Here is an 18,041-nt window from a genome sequence, read left to right on the forward strand (position 1 = left end):
AGAAGTGAGACTCACCGGTCTATAATTCCCGGGGAAGTCTCTGTTCCCCTTCTTAAACAATGGGACAACATTCGCTAACCTCCAATCTTCTGGTACTATACCAGAGGCCAACGACGACCTGAAGATCAGAGCCAGAGGCTCTGCAATCACTTCTCTTGCCTCCCAGAGAATCCTTGGATAAATCCCATCCGGACCAGGGGATTTATCTATTTTCAGACCCTCCAGAATATCCTGCACATCCTCCTTATCAACTGTAATACTGTCTATTCTACTCCCTTGCAACCCAGTGTCCTCCTCAGCTATATTCATGTCCCCTTGCGTGAACACCGAAGAGAAATATTGGTTCAATGCTTCACCAATCTCCTCCGGTTCCACACATAACTTCCCTCTGCCATCTATAACTGGCCCTAAACTTGCCCTAACCAACCTTCTGTTCTTGACATACCTATAGAACGCCTTAGGATTCTCTTTAACCCTATCCGCCAAAGTCTTCTCATGTCCCCTTTTAGCCCTTCTAAGCTCGCTCTTCAACTCCCTCTTAGCCAATCTAAAGCTTTCTAGTGCACTACCCGAGTGCTCACGTCTCATCCGAACATAAGCCTCCTTTTTCTTTTTAACCAACAAAGAAACTTTTTTGGTGCACCACGGTTCCCTAGCCCTACCAATTCCTCCTTGCCTGACAGGGACATACCTATCACAGACTCGCAGTAGCTGCTCCTTGAAAAAACTCCACATGTCGGACGTTCCCAGTCCCTGTAATCTCCTAGTCCAACCTATGTTTCCTAATTCTCTCCTAATAGCCTCATAATTACCCTTCCCCCAGCTAAAACCACTGGCCCGAGGTTCATGCCTATCCCTTTCCATCACTAAGGTGAACGTAACCGAATTGTGGTCACTATCACCAAAATGCACACCAACTTCCAAGTCTAGCACCTGGTCTGGCTCATTTCCCAGCACCAGATCCAATATAGCCTCACCTCTAGTTGGCCTGTCTACATACTGAGTCAAAAAACCTTCCTGCACGCTTTGAACAAAAACTGACCCCTCTAACGAGCTAGAGCTATAACAATTCCAGTCAATATTAGTCAAGTTAAAATCCCCCATAACAATTGCCCTATTACTATCACTCCTAAGCAGGATTGACTCCGCAATCCTTTCCTCAACCTCTCTAGAACTTTTAGGAGGTCTATAAAAGACTCCCAACAGGGTGACCTCTCCTCTCCTATTTCTAATCTCCGCCCATACTACCTCAACAGATAAGTCCTCATCAAACCTCCTCTCTGACACTGTGATACAATCTCTGACCAATAATGCTACCCCTCCCCCTCTTCTACCTCCTTCCCTCCTTCGACTAAAACATTTGAACCCCGGGACCTGCAGCATCCATTCCTGCCCCTGCTCTATCCATGTCTCTGAAATAGCCACAACATCGAAGTCCCAGGTACTGATCCACGCTGCAAGTTCACCCACTTTATTGCGAATACTCCTGGCATTGAAGTATACACATTTCAAACCCTGCTCCACCCCACCTCTGCAATGCCGTGCATTGCAGTCCCCATCCATGCATCCCTCACTTTCAGCCCCACTACTCAGGATCCCTCCCCCCCCCCGAATCAGTTTAAACCTCCCTGCATGGCCTTAGCAAATTTACCCCCCAGGATATTGGTCCCCTTCTGATTAAGGTGTAGACCATCCTTCTCATAGAGGTCACACCTTCCCCAGTACGAGCCCCAATTGCTTAAGTACCTGAACCCCTCCCTCCTGCACCATCCCCTCAGCCATGAATTCAAACCTTCCCTCTCCCTATTCCTCTCTAAACTATCCCGTGGTACAGGCAAGAGTCCAGAGATAACCACTCTGTCAGTCTTGGCCTTTAGTTTCCACCCCAACTCCATAAATCCCTGCCTAATATCCCCTTCCCCTATCCTCCCTATGTCGTGTGTCCCCACATGTACAATAACTTGTGGTTTATCTCCCTCCCCCCTAAGAGTCCTGAATACCCTGTCAGACACATCCCGGACCCCAGCCCCTGGTAGGCAACACACCAACCCTGAGTCCCTACCTTTAGTTCCGACCCTCCTATCTGTCCCCTTAATTGTGGAGTCCCCAATCACAAGGCCCAGTCTTTTACAGCCCCTAACCACCTGAGCTTTCTCACTCGGCTCACCCCCAGAGATCTGCTCTCTATGCTCAGTTGATTCCTCCTCAACTGTAGCCTCCAGCACCGAAAACCTATTATGGAGGGGAACCGCCCCAGGGGATTGTCTTCCCGATTGCTTCTTACCCCTCCTCCTGGCATTGACCCAAGCCTCATTTCTAGGAGTTACTATTTCTCTATAACTCCTATCAACTTCCACCTCCGCCTCCCGAATTATGCGGAGTTCCTCTACCTCCCCCTCCAGCTCCTTTACACGCTCCTCCAGAAGCTGCAATCTAATGCACTTCTTACAACTAAAATCTCCTGAAACACTACTGGACATTTAGGGAATAGAAAGTGTCATGTGAGGGCACAACAATCAATCTAATGGCCAGGTATTACTTGCTTATGAGAAGAAATTATTTCTAACTATTGTGCCAGGAACAGAAAGAAGCATGTTATAAAGCGGAGATTGATCCCCACTATGAGAACTACCATTGAAACACCCAAAGAGGAGTACCTTGCCTTATAATCTGTAAAAAGTTTGTGTGAAGTGGTGTGACCTGCACTTCAGCAACTTCTAGTGGTTAAATACAAAATAAATCCCTGACACTCACTCTAAAATCAACACATAACAATTTATCTATCTAACAGTGAACAAATTAACTAAACTATTAACAAACCGAATAAATTCCTTCTAACTATTAACTATTCCTGAATAAAACAAGATTCTGATAGAATGCTGTTGGAGTCATAGAGTCGTCTAGGTTTACAGCATGGTCAGCATGGAATCAGGCCCTTTGGCCCAACTTGTCCTTGTTGCCTTTTATTTAACCCCTGAGCTAGTCCCAATTGCCTGCGTTTGGCCCATGTCCCTCTATACCCATCTTATCCACTGGAGCAAGCTGAGAGGGGTGATTGAAAGCAGCAGTGCTGGTAAGAGATTAATTGGATTAATTGAATTGTTTATTTATTTAATTAGTCAGCGAGTGTGTGTATTTTTTTGGCCTTTACTTTAACAGCAGTTTTTCAAGTTTAAAGTGAAAACTAGAAGTGGGCAGCAAAGGAGTCTGGGAAGGGCTTTTATTTTAACTTTAAAAGTCAGTTACCTGGGAGGTTCCCCCTCATTGATCCACTGGAGCAAGCTGAGAGGGGTGATTGAAAGCAGCAGTGCTGATAAGAGATTAATTGGATTAATTGAATTGTTTATTTATTTAATTAGTCAGCTAGTGTGTGTATTTTTTTGGCCTTTACTTTAACAGCAGTTTTTCAAGTTTAAAGTGAAAACTAGAAGTGGGCAGCAAAGGAGTCTGGGAAGGGTTTTTTAAGCGCGTGAAGTATAAAAGGTAGGCTGCAGTATACAGCGGGCAGCGTTGGGAGCGGGCAGTGGAGTGTGTGGGAAGCAGAGTGTGAGCTATAAGACTTTGGCTCACAGGGCTTGTGGGAAGCAGAGTGTGAGCTATAAGACTTTGGCTCACAGGGCTTGTGGGAAGCAGAGTGTGAGCTATAAGGCTTTGGCTCACAGGGCTTAGGCTGAAAGGGCGAGCAGGGGTGAGTTGAATTCATTTTTGCACTTTCTACCTGGTACTGGCAAGGTATCTAGAGGGGATGGGTGTGCAGGCAGTGCTATGTTCCTCTTGCACTATGTTTGAGGTGAGGGACAACGACAGTGTCCCTACTGATTACACCTGTGGGAAGTGCACCCATCTGCAGCTCCTCCAAAACCGTGTTAGGGAACTGGAGCTGGAGTTGGATGAACTTAGGATCATCAGGGACGCAGAGATGGCCATAGACACAAGCTTTAGGAATACGGTTACTCCGAGGATTGAAAACAGATGGGTGACGGTGAGAGGGGCTGGGAGGAAGCAGTCCGTGCAGGGATCCCCGGTGGTCGTTCCCCTTAGCAACAAGTATTCCGCTTTGGATACGGTTGAGGGGGATGACATACCAGTGGGGAGCCGCAGTGAGAGGATCTCCAGCACTGTGTCCGTCTCTGTGGCTCGGGAGGGAAAGGGGGAGAGCGGGAGGGCGATAGTTATTGGGGACTCGTTAGTTAGAGGGATAGATAGGAGGTTCTGTGGCAGCAAAAGAGACTCACGGATGGTATGTTGCCTACCGGATGCCAAGGTCCGTGATGTCTCAGACCGTGTTTTCCAGATTCTGAAGGGGGAGGGGAAACAGTCACAAGTCGTGGTGCACATTGGTACCAATGACATCGGTAAGAGAAGGGACGGGGATTTAAAGCAGGAATTTCTGGAGCTGGGCTGGAAGCTGAGAGCCAAGACGAAACATGTGGTCATCTCTGGTACGTTGTCGGTACCACGTGATAGCGAGTTGAGGAACAGGGAGAGAGTGCAGTTAAATATGTGGTTGCAGGGATAGAACAAAGAACAAAGAACAATACAGCACAGGAACAGGCCCTTCGGCCCTCCAAGCCCGCGCCGCTCCCCGGTCCAGGATTGAATCCTGAATCCAGGATCCCCGCCCAATTTTCCAGCCTATCTACATACCAATATCCTATCCACCGAGCTGTCCCTCACAGCTACGATGCTTTGTTCATTACAACCTATTAACTTACCCCCACCCCCCCATTCCAGACCATGTGATCTCCAGGGAGAGGCGAAAACCCAGAGTGAAAAACCCCAGGGCCAATATGGGGAAAAAAAAATCTGGGAAATTCCTCTCCGACCCCCTGAGGCGATCGAAACGAGTCCAGGAGATGACAATGGCCCCGATCGGAAAATGCTTCCCAACCCTAGTCATTTCCACTTCCACGAACACCATATGAATTCCCTGCCCCCGAGACAGGTTCCCAACTATCCGCAGTCTCACTCTGTACTGGCACCAGCAAGATGATCGTAGAATGAAGCCTTGAAACGAGAAACCAGGAACAATTAGCCCGCGCCGCTCCCTGGTCCAAACTAGACCACTCTTTTGTATCCCTCCATTCCCACTCCGTTCATATAGCTGTCTAGATAAGTCTTAAACGTTCCCAGTGTGTCCGCCTCCACCACCTTGCCCGGCAACACATTCCAGGCCCCCACGACCCTCTGTGTGAAATATGTCCTTCTGATATCTGTGTTAAACCTCCCCCCCTTCACCTTGAACCTATGACCCCTCGTGAACGTCACCACCGACCCGGGGAAAAGCTTCCCACCGTTCACCCTATCTATGCCTTTCATAATTTTATACACCTCTATTAAGTCTCCCCTCATCCTCCGTCTTTCCAAGGAGAACAACCCCAGTTTCCCCAATCTCTCCTCATAACCAAGCCCCTCCATACCAGGCAACATCCTGGTAAACCTCCTCTGTACTCTCTCCAAAGCCTCCACGTCCTTCTGGTAGTGTGGCGACCAGAACTGGACGCAGTATTCCAAATGCGGCCGAACCAACGTTCTATACATCTGCAACATCAGACCCCAACTCTTATACTCTATGCCCCGTCCTATAAAGGCAAGCATGCCATATGCCTTCTTCACCACCTTCTCCACCTGTGACGTCACCTTCAAAGATCTGTGGACTTGCACACCCAGGTCCCTCTGCGTCTCTACACCCTTTATGGTTCTTCCATTTATCGTGTAGCTCCACGATAGGAACGGGTGTAGGAGGGAGGGTTTCAGATACGTGGATAATTGGAACACGTTCTGGGGAAGGTGGGACCTGTACAAACAGGACGGGGTGCACCTGAACCAGAGGGGCACCAATATCCTCGGAGGGAAATTTGTTACGGCTCTTCAGGGGGGTTTAAATTAATTTGTCAGGGGAGTGGGAAAGGGAGTTGTAGTCCAGAAGTCAGAGAGGGTGGTGAGGTATTGGGGAAGGTATCAGGGTCAAGGGTGGGTACTGGTAGACAGGAAGGTGGGTTGAAGTGTGTCTACTTCAATGCAAGGAGCATCCGGAACAAGGTAGATGAACTTGGGGCGTGGATTGGTACTTGGGACTACGATGTTGTGGCCATTACGGAGACGTGGGTAGAACAAGGACAGGAATGATTGTTGGACGTTCCGGGGTATAGATGTTTCACTAAGTGTAGGGAAGCTGGTAAAAGAGGTGGAGGAGTGGCATTGTTAATCAAGGATAGTTTAACGGCTGCGGAAAGGCACTTCGTGGGGGATCTGCACACTGAGGTAATATGGGCTGAAGTTAGAAATAGGAAAGGAGCGGTCACGTTGCTAGGAGTTTACTATAGGCCCCCAAATAGTAATAGAGATGTGGAGGATGAAATTGCTAAGCAGATTATGGATATGTGTGGGGGTCACAGGGTAGTTGTCATGGGGGACTTTAACTTTCCAAATATTGATTGGAACCTTTGTAGGTCAAATAGTTTGGATGGGGCAGTTTTTGTGCAGTGTGTGCGGGAGGGTTTCCTGACACAATATGTGGATGGGCCGACTAGAGGTGAGGCCACATTGGATTTGGTACTGGGAAATGAACCGGGCCAAGTGTTAGATTTGGTTGTGGGAGAGCAATTTGGAGATAGTGACCACAATTCGGTGTCTTTTGTTATTGCAATGGAGAGGGATAGGGCCGTACGGCAGGGCAAGGTTTACAATTGGGGGAGGGGTAATTATGATGCGATTAGGCAAGAATTAGGGGGCATAAGTTGGGAACAGAAACTGTCAGAGAAAGGAACTAATGAAAAGTGGAATTTTTTCAAGGAACAAATACTGGATGTCCTTGATAGGTATGTTCCTGTCAGGCAGGGAGGAAATGGCCGAGTGAGGGAACCATGGTTCACAAAAGAGGTGGAATGTCTTGTGAAAAGGAAGAGGGAAGCTTATGTAGGGATGAGGAAACAAGGTTCAGATGGCTCGATTGAGGGTTACAAGTTAGCAAGGAATGAGCTGAAAAAGGGGCTTAGGAGAGCTAGGAGGGGACATGAGAAGTCCTTGGCGGGTCGGATCAAGGAAAACCCCAAGGCTTTTTACTCTTATGTGAGGAATAAAAGAATGACCAGGGTGAGGTTAGGGCCGGTCAAGGACAGTAGTGGGAACTTGTGTATGGAGTCAGTAGAGATAGGCGAGGTGATGAATGAATACTTTTCTTCAGTGTTCACCAAGGAGAGGGGCCATGTTTTTGAGGAAGAGAAGGTGTTACAGGCTAATAGGCTGGAGGAAATAGATGTTCGGAGGGAGGATGTCTTGGCAGTTTTGAATAAACTGAAGGTCGATAAGTCCCCTGGGCCTGATGAAATGTATCCTAGGATTCTTTGGGAGGCAAGGGATGAGATTGCAGAGCCTTTGGCTTTGATCTTTGGGTCCTCGATGTCCACGGGGATGGTGCCAGAGGACTGGAGAATGGCGAATGTTGTTCCTCTGTTTAAGAAAGGGAATAGAAATGACCCTGGTAATTATAGACCGGTTAGTCTTACTTCGGTGGTTGGTAAATTGATGGAAAGGGTCCTTAGGGATGGGATTTACGACCATTTAGAAAGATGCGGATTAATCCGAGATAGTCAGCACGGATTCGTGAAGGGCAAGTCGTTCCTCACAAATTTGATAGAATTTTTTGAGGAGGTAACTAAGTGTGTTGATGAAGGTAGGGCAGTTGATGTCATATACATGGATTTTAGTAAGGCGTTTGATAAGGTCCCCCATGGTCGGCTTATGATGAAAGTGAGGAGGTGTGGGATAGAGGGAAAGTTGGCCGATTGGATAGGCAACTGGCTGTCTGACCGAAGACAGAGGGTGGTGGTCGATGGAAAATTTTCGGATTGGAGGCAGGTTGCTAGCGGTGTGCCGCAGGGATCAGTGCTTGGTCCTCTGCTCTTTGTGATTTTTATTAATGACTTAGAGGAGGGGGCTGAAGGGTGGATCAGTAAATTTGCTGATGACACCAAGATTGGTGGAGTAGTGGATGAGGTGGAGGGCTGTTGTCGACTGCAAAGAAACATAGATAGGATGCAAAGCTGGGCTGAAAAATGGCAGATGGAGTTTAACCCTGATAAATGTGAGGTGATTCATTTTGGGAGGACAAATTTAAATGTGGATTACAGGGTCAAAGGTAGGGTTCTGAAGACTGTGGAGGAACAGAGAGATCTTGGGGTCCATATCCACAGATCTCTAAAGGTTGCCAGTCAAGTGGATAGAGCTGTGAAGAAGGCCTATAGTGTGTTAGCTTTTATTAACAGGGGGTTGGAGTTTAAGAGCCGTGGGGTTATGCTGCAACTGTACAGGACCTTGGTGAGACCACATTTGGAATATTGTGTGCAGTTCTGGTCACCTCACTATAAGAAGGATGTGGAAGCGCTGGAAGGAGTGCAGAGGAGATTTACCAGGATGCTGCCTGGTTTGGAGGGTAGGTCATATGAGGAAAGGTTGAGGGAACTAGGGCTGTTCTCTCTGGAGCGGAGGAGGCTGAGGGGAGACTTAATAGAGGTTTATAAAATGATGAAGGGGATAGATAGAGTGAACGTTCAAAGACTATTTCCTCGGGTGGATGGAGCTATTACAAGGGGGCATAACTATAGGGTTCGTGGTGGGAGATACAGGACGGATATCAGAGGTAGGTTCTTTACGCAGAGAGTGGTTGGGGTGTGGAATGGACTGCCTGCAGTGATAGTGGAGTCAGACACTTTAGAAACATTTAAGCGGTTATTGGATAGGCACATGGAGCACACCAGGATGATAGGGAGTGGGATAGCTTGATCTTGGTTTCAGATAAAGCTCGGCACAACATCGTGGGCCGAAGGGCCTGTTCTGTGCTGTACTGTTCTATGTTCTATGTAACTGTCTAAATGCTTTTTAAAATACAAAATTGTACCCGCCTCTACTACTACCTCTGGCAGCTTGTTCCAGACACTCACCACCCTCTGTGTGACCAAAATGCCCCTCTAGACCCTTTTGTATCTCTCCTCTCTCACCTTAAACCTATGTCCCCTACCTTTGAGAAAAGATGTTGACTATCTTGCTGATCTATGCCCCTCATTATTTTATAGACCTCTATAAGACCACCCCTAAGCCTCCTACGCTTCATGCCGAATGCCTTCTTCACCACTCTGTCCACCCCTGACTCCACTTTCAAGGAGCTATGAATCTGTACCCCTCGATCTCTTTATCCTAAAACTCTCCCCAACGTCCTACCATTAACTGAGTAAGTCCTGCCCTGGTTCAATCTACCAAAATGCATCACCTCACATTTATCTACATTAAACTCCAATCATCAGCCCACTGGCCCAATTGATCAAGATCCTGTTGCAATCCTAGGTAACCTTCTTCACTGTCCACTATGCCACCAATCTTGTTGTCATTTGCAAGCTTACTAACCATGCCTCCTAAATTCTCATTCAAATCATTAATATAAATGGCAAGTAACAGTGGACCCAGCATCGATCCCTGAGGCACACCACTGGTCACAGGCATCCAGTTTGAAAAACAACCCTCTACAATCACCCTCTGTCTTCTGTCATCAAGCCAATTTTTATCCATTTAGCTCCTCAACCTAGATCCCTGTTCAAATAATTACAATTTCCACTCATAGAAACATAGAAATCTACAGCACAAAACAGGCCCTTCGGCCCCACAAGTTGTGCCGAACATATCCCTACATTTTAGGCCTACCTATAACCCTCTATCCTATTAAGTCCCATGTACTCATCCAGGAGTCTCTTAAAAGACCCTATTGAGTTTGCCTCCACCACCACTGACGGCAGCCAATTCCACTCGCCCACCACCCTCTGTGTGAAAAACTTCCCCCCAACATTTCCCCTGTACCTACCCCCCAGCACCTTAACCCTGTGTCCTCTCGTAGCAGCCATTTCCACCCTGGGAAAAAACCTCTGAGAGTCCACCCGATCTATGCCTCTCAACATCTTATATACCTCTATTAGGTCTCCTCTCATCCTACGTCTCTCCAAGGAGAAAAGACCGAGCTCCCTCAGCCTATCCTCATCAGGCATGCCACTCAATCCAGGCAACATCCTTGTAAATCTCCTCTGCACCCTTTCAATCTTTTCCACATCCTTCCTGTAATGAGGCGACCAGAACTGAACACAGTACTCCAAGTGGGGTCTGACGAGGGTCTTATATAGCTGCACCATTATCCCCGGACTCCTAAACTCAATCCCTTGATTGATAAAGGCCAGCACACCATACGCCTTCTTAACCACCTCCTCCACCTACGGGGCCGATTTTAGAGTCCTATGGACCCGGACCCCAAGGTCCTTCTGATCCTCTACAGTGCTAAGAGTCTTTCCCTTTATATTGTACTCCTTCATCCCATTTGACCTGCCAAAATGGACCACTACGCATTTATCTGGGTTGAAGTCCATCTGCCACTTCTCTGCCCAGTCTTGTATCCTATCTATGTCCCTCTGTAACTTCTGACAACCCTCCAGACTATCCACAACCCCACCAACTTTTGTGTCATCAGCAAACTTACCAACCATCCCTCCACTTCCTCATCCAGGTCATTTATGAAAATGACGAACAGCAAGGGTCCCAGAACAGATCCTTGGGGCACACCACTGGTAACCGACCTCCATTTGGAAAAAGACCCATCTATACCCACTCTCTGCCTCCTTTGGGCAAGCCAGTTCTGGATCCACAGGGCAGCAGCCCCTTGGATCCCATGCCCTCTCACTTTTTCTAGAAGCCTTGCATGGGGGACCTTATCGAATGCCTTGCTAAAGTCCATATAAATCACATCTACCGCTTTCCCTTCGTCAATGTATTTAGTCACATTTTCGAAGAACTCTGCCAGGCTCGCAAGGCACGATCTGCCTTTGACTCATTAACAAAAAAAGAATTTTAGTCACTCTCTGAATTACAACCAGGCTTTGTATCTTCTGGAATATTCTGGGCCTTCTCTGTTGCTTCTTCGGTCTTGAACTTCTCATTTGGTACCTTTGCTATCTGGATGGTGCTTAGAGCTGTGACAGGTAGCATTTGCTCTCCTTTTTGTCCCACTACCCCCTTCTTTTATACCTGTGATGGCATATCAATGTTTCCCACAATAGGATTAGTCCTAGGTTGTCAAAACCGTCAGATTTAAATTTAATAGGTTCTTGGTATCTAAGCGCCTAATTAAAATTGATGGGCTAAAGTCAAAAGCCTGTCGTCTTGGTAAAACTGCTGCTTGGCCTTTTGCTGCAAATGTTTCAGCTTGGGGCTCTCTGTGTAGTTCTAAGCACAGAAAAAGCGCCACCTTTTAAAGGGACCATGCAATGCTTTCTCCCTCGCTTTTTACAATTTTACAAACACCCATCTACACTTATTCTACCCAACTTCACAACAAGCACTATTACCTGCTCCTTTTCCATCAAGGCCATGGGAGCATCTGGGAATGGACTTACTTGAATTTAAGAGAAAATCCCTTCTTATCATTGTGATATTCTGGATAGTGTAATGTCTAACACTGGGCCAGGATTTTGCAAATGAGCAATTCCAAAATTTTGCAATCAAGCATGGCTTCTTTCACCTCAAGCTTCTCTTACCTCAAAGAGACCGAAACCAACAGAGGGAAGGTACAATCATTGAAAAACTCCAGAACCGACATCATTCAACATTGAAACAGACCAGGGCATCATAAGTAGAAACTGCAGCATTGTAATTTCTTTGGAGAAAATGCCAATCGAAACTGGTGTTGAGATTTTCCAGCTCCCTTGCGCACGTTTTCTGGTAGTGGAGGTGGCTGGCCATTGGCTGCTATTGGCAGTCCTATTGAAGTTAATGACAATTTGTATTGCGAGGTAAGGAAGGAGACAAAGCTCTACAGCGACCTAAGAGAAGATCACGCGCACCAACAGAAGGGAGAATGTGGAATATCCTCAACCTCAGGAAGAGATAAGGGAGATTGATCAAGGCACTTCGGAGACTGACCCTGTGAAATCATAGAAACCCTACAGTACAGAAAGAGGCCATTCGGCCCATCGAGTCTGCACCGACCACAATCCCACCCAGGCCCTACTCCCATATATTTTACCCACTAATCCCTCTAACCGATGCATCTCAGGACACTAAGGGGCAATTTTAGCATGGCCAATCAACCTAACCCGCACATCTTTGGACTGTAGGAGGAAACCGGAGCACCCGGAGGAAACCCACACAGACACGAGGAGAATGTGCAAACTCCACATAGACAGTGACCCAAGCCGGGAATCGAACCCAGGTCCCTGGAGCTGTGAAGCAGCAGTGCTAACCACTGTGCTACCGTGCCGCCCTGTGATCTGTGATTGTGATCTGTGCCGCCCTGCCAATCTGTGATTGTGGGGGGAGATGTTGGAGGATGTAAATATGATGGGGTTAAAGACTTGGGGGAGAAATCATGTAAAGAATTAACATCAGAAAATCATCATGTTGATGCAATAATAATGTCAGAGCACATGACTGAGTGATAGCGAGATCTTGAAGAGAGCGCTTGTGTAGAGGCCCAAATAGGTAGATTTTGTTTTGAATAACTAGTTTTGGTTAACAAGACTTTGGACTCAAGCAGCATACTTTTCAGAGACTAGACAATCCCCTGTCTAAACCCCTACTACACAACAAAACACATTCCACCCTATACACCATAGTATAATTCTGCTGGATCCCTCCATGGCCAACATATTCTTCCTGAGATGTATATCCCAGATATGGTCTGATCAGAGCGCCCTGATTGTACCTGATTTCTACTGATTTATATTGACATTCCCTTCAGATAAAGACCAACATTTAAATTCTTCATTCGGATGAGATGTAACCAAGAATGCAAGGAAGTGAGAATGGAAATTGCAGAGGCACTGAGTTCCAGCCTTCTCTAGACTCCGGGAAAGTGCCAGAGGACTGGAGAATTGCAAATGTTACACCCTTGTTCAGAAGCGATTGTAAGGATAGCCCCAACAATTACAGACCAGTCAGTTTAACATCAGTGGTGGGCAAGCTTCTGGAAAGAATTGTTGGGATAGAATTAGTAATCACAAGGAAAAATGGTTAATTAGGCCATTTTAAATTTTAGGGCCAGCTTTTAAATTATTTTTACGCATTTTCACAGCTTTTAGTGATTCCTGTACTTGGATCCTGTATATCCCTCTGCTTCTCTGCAGTTCCCAGCTTCTCGCCATTTTGAAAATATTCCAATTGGTCATTCTCTGATTTACGCAGTTCCTTACAGTGAACTGTTTGCTCAGCTCCTCCATTGGTCTGGCTGTCTTTGTCAGTGCTGTTCACTCACCATCTCCTGTGGTCCTAACTGTTTGAGTTGGGACTGATTGGATGTTTGAGTGACTGAGGAGTTGATTTTTGGTTGAATTTGTGCAGTTTGACCAGTTCTGCTGGTACCATGTTTAATTTGCTGCTGTTATTTTTTCACAGGTGTAGATCTAGAAAACATTGTTTACTACAAGGATGACACGCACTACTTTGTTATGACTGCCAAGAAGCAGAGCCTTTTGGAGAAGGGAGTGATTCTGCAGGTAGGTAAACCAACACAATCTCCTCATAGACCGTGGGTTGAAACATGTTCTCGTGTCTAGATTTTGAGCTGTACAGGTGCCATCCGGGAAGCACCTAGAACCAGTGTAAATATGTATCTGAAGCAAGTAAATATGTATCTGAGTGTTACTGAGAAATTGCCACAAACGATGAAACATATAAAAATTACACAGGTCTGGCAGCATCTGTAGGGAGAGAAAAGAGCTGACGTTTCGAATCCAGATGACCCTTTGTCAAAGCTAAAAGGCATAGTAAGTGAGAGATATTCATACTGTAGGGTGAGGGAATGAAAGATGAGTCATAGCCACAGAAACAAGGGGAAAGGCTGTTCATGGAGTCCGTAGAGAGAATAAAAGGTGTGAATGGCCAAATGGCAGAGAAGCTAAAATCTGAGGGTAAGCTGTGACATGGTCAGAGTGCGCTTGAAAACGATCAACTCCTAACTATGCCACACAGAAATAATTACATAGGGCTACAGAATAGACAAGTCAGTGTGACAGTTCAACTACAGAGAGGGATCTTAATATAAACATGTACAGTTTCACAGATTTCCATTTTCTTAGTCTTTGTTCCCATCGCTCTGGAATTATCGGTGAAATAGAGTGCTGTCATCGTTGTCACTCAATGATGTGCTCAGCACTCTCATATAAACGTTTCAACACTCTCATTCATATACACGTGCTCAACAGTGTCCCATTCTCCCTCTCACCCATATACACAACTCAGCACTCTCACTCTTATACACACACCCAGCACTCTCTGTTTTCTCCCTCTCACTCATATACATGTGTTCAGCACACTCATTCATATACATGTGCTCAGAGTCCTCACTCATATACACGTGCTCAGCACTCTCAATCATATACATGTGCTCAACACCCTCACTCATATATACGTGCTCAGCACTCTCACTCATATGCATAGGCTCAGCCCTCCCTGCATTTTCCTCTCACTCAGATACACATGCTCAGCATTCTCACTCATATACACAGACTGAGCACTCTCACTCATAAACACATGCTCTGAAATCTCACTCATATACATACACTTAGCACCCTCACTATACAGACGTTTCTGCATCCTCACTCAGAAACGCGAGTTCAGCAGTCTGCATTCTCGCTCATGTACACGTGCTCTGCACTTTCATACATATACACATGCATGGCGTTCTCACTCATACACAGGCTCAGCACTCTCACTCATATACATGCATTCTAGACTCTCTGCATTGTCTCATTCACTCACATATACATGCTCAGCACTCTCACTCATATATACGTGCTCAGTCCCTCCATTCTCCGTCTCACTCATACACAAGCTCAGCACTCTCCCTCATATACATGCACCCGGCACTCTCTGTATTCTCCCTCTCACTCATTTACATGTGTTCAACACACTCACTCATATACATGTGCTCAGCACTCATATACCTGAGTTCAGCACTCTCTGCATTCTCACTCATTTACATGTGCTCTGCATTTTCACTCATATATACATGCTTGGCGCTCTCACTCACATACACAGGCACAGCACTCTCACTCATATACATGCATTCTATATTCTCCCACTCACTCATATATACGCGCACAGGACTCAATCACATACCCCTGCTCAGCACTCTCACTCATATACAAGTTCTCAACACACACACTCATATACATGTGCTCATCAATCTCTCCATTCTCCCCCCTCACTCATACACATGCTCAACACTGTCACTCATATACACTTGCTCTGCACTCACTCATACGTGCGTTCGGGACTCTCTGCATCCTCCCTCTCACTCATAGTTCAGTACAGTCACGCATGTAATAAAAGCAAATTATGTGGATGCTGGAATCCGAAACCAAAGAGAAAATGCTGGAAAATCTCAGCAGGTGAGAGCGCTGAGCAAGTGTTTATAAGTGAGAGTGCCGAGTGTGTGTAAATGAATGAGAGAATGCAGACTGCTGAGCGCAAGTATATGAGTGAGAGCGCTGAAACGTGTATATGTGTGTGAGAGTGCTGAGCGTGTGTATATGTGTGAGACTGCACTCTCGTAGCACTCTCACTCATATACCGCTATTGGGACACTGCATTTTCCCTCTCACTCATACACATGCTCAGCTCTCTTTTATAAATCCACACTTGGTGATCTCACTTATCTACATGTGCTCAGCACCCTCACTCATACATGTGCTCAGCACTCACACTCACACATCTGCTCAGCACTCTCACTCATGTACACTCATATTCATTCTCCCTCTCACTTATATACACATGCTCAGCCGTCTCCCCATTCTCCCTCTCACTCATATACATGCTGAACACTCTCTGCATTCTCCCTCTCACTCATATACATGTGCTCAGCACACTAACTCATATACACAGGGCTCAAAAATTGCTCTCATATACATACACTCAGTACTCTTACTCGTACACGTTTCAGCATTCTCACTCAGATACACGTGGCCAGCTCTTTCTGCATTCTCTCATAAATATGCACTTGGTGCTCTCACTTAGATACATGTGCTCAGCACTCATATACTCGCGCTCAGCCTTCTCACACATACATATGGTCAGCACTCTCACACATATACACATGCTCAGCACTCTCACACATATACACATGCTCAGCACTCTCACACATATAGACATGCTCAGCACTCTCACACATATACACACACTCAGCACTCTCACATATACACACGTTCAGAACTCTCTCACATACACACGTTTCAGCGCTCTCACTCATAGACTCACGCTCGGCAGTCTGCATTTTCTCATTCTTTTACACATGCTCAGCGCTCTCGCTCATATATACTTGCTCAGCACTCTCACCCATTTACATGTGTTCGGGACTCTGTATTCTCCCTGCTACTCATATACAAGTGCTCAGCAATCCCACTGTTATACATGGGCGCGACGCTCTCACTCACATACACAGCACTCGCACTCATATATACATGCTCAGCACTCACTCATATGCACATGCTCAGCACTCTTTGCATTCTGCCTCTCACTCATATCCACGTGCTCATCACTCTCACTCGTATACAGATAGAACATAGAACATAGAACATTACAGCGCAGAACAGGCCCTTCGGCCCACGATGTTGCACCGACCAGTTAAAAAAAAAAACTGTGATGCTCAGCATTCTCACATGTATACATGCAGTCGTGACTCCCTGCATTCTTGCTCTCACTAATATACACGTGTTCAGCACTCTCACTCGTACACATACTCAGAAATCACACTCATATACACACATTCGTGACTTTCTGCATTCTCGCTCTCACTAATATATACATGCTCAGCACTCACTCATGTACACATACTCAGAAATCTCACTCATAGAAAGATGCTCAGCAGTCTCTGCATTCTCTGCATTATAGAGGTGTATAAGATTTTGATGGGTATAGATAGAGTGAATGCAAGCAGGCTTTTTCCACTGAGGCTAGGGGAGAAAAAAACCAGAGGGCATGGGTTAAGGGTGAAAGGAGAAAAGTTTAAAGGGAATATTAGGGGGGGCTTCTTCACGCAGAGAGTGGTGGGAGTGTGGAATGAGCTGCTGGATAAAGTGGTAAATGCGGGGTCACTTTTAACATTTAAGAAAAACTTGGACGGGTTCATGGATGAGAGGGGTGTGGAGGGATATGGTCCAAGTGCAGGTCAGTGGGACTAGGCAAAAAATGGTTTGGCACAGACAAGAAGGGCCAAAAGGCCTGTTTCTGAGCTGTAATTTTCTATGGTTCTATGGTTCTCCCTCTCACTCATAAGACCATAAGATATAGGAGCAAAATTAGGCCATTCAGCCCATCGAGTCTTCTCCACCATAAGTTTTTCAACCTCATTCTCCCGCCTTTTCCCTGTAACCTTTTGTTCCCCTTATCAATCAAGAACCTATCTATTTCTATCTTAAATACACTCAATGGCCTGGCCTCCACAGCCTTCTGTAGCAACGAATTCCATAAGTTCACCACCCTCTGGCTGAAGAAATTTCTCCTCATCTCTGTTCTAAAGGGTCATCCCTTTACTCTGAGGTTGTGCCATTGGATCTCCTGCGAATGAAAGCATTTTCCCCACGTCCACTCTATCCTGGTTTTTCACTATTCTGTAGGTTTCAATGAGATCCCCCTCCCTCATCCTTCTAAACTCCATTGAGTACAGACCTAGAGTCCTCAAACGCTGCTCATACGTCAAGCTTTTCATTCTGGGATCATTCTTGTGAACCTCTTCTGGACCCTCACCAAGGCCAACCCATCCTTCCTTAAGTACGGGGCCCAAACTTTCTCGCAGTATTCCAAATGTGGTCTCACCAGAGCCTTATAAAGCCTCAGAAGTACATCCATACTTTTGTATTCTAGTCCTCTTGAAATGAATGCTAACATTGCATTTGCCTTCCTAACTACCAAGTCAACCTGCAAGTTAACCTTAAGAGAATCCTGAACTTGAACTCTCAAGTCCCTTTGTGCTCCCGATTTCTGAATTTTTTCCCCATTTAGAAAATAGTCAA

The 18,041-nt window shown here is 46.2% G+C and overlaps 1 protein-coding gene across 9 annotated transcripts in view; it reads left to right on the plus strand.

Annotated features, from left to right (window-relative positions):
* Positions 1-18,041, plus strand: part of LOC144498728 (protein-methionine sulfoxide oxidase mical3a-like) — a 702,250-nt gene that overhangs the window by 176,400 nt on the left and 507,809 nt on the right. For all 9 annotated transcript variants that reach the window (XR_013498748.1, XM_078220302.1, XM_078220301.1 and 6 more), the window contains exon 7: positions 13,426-13,526. Coding sequence is in view for 8 of the 9 variants with exons in the window: in XM_078220302.1 (XP_078076428.1) it covers positions 13,426-13,526 (101 nt within the window). In the remaining variant the exon portion in view is untranslated. The remainder of the gene's footprint in view (positions 1-13,425; positions 13,527-18,041) is intronic.

Source organism: Mustelus asterias, chromosome 9 (assembly GCF_964213995.1).
Source record: "Mustelus asterias chromosome 9, sMusAst1.hap1.1, whole genome shotgun sequence".
Taxonomy (NCBI): domain Eukaryota; kingdom Metazoa; phylum Chordata; class Chondrichthyes; order Carcharhiniformes; family Triakidae; genus Mustelus; species Mustelus asterias.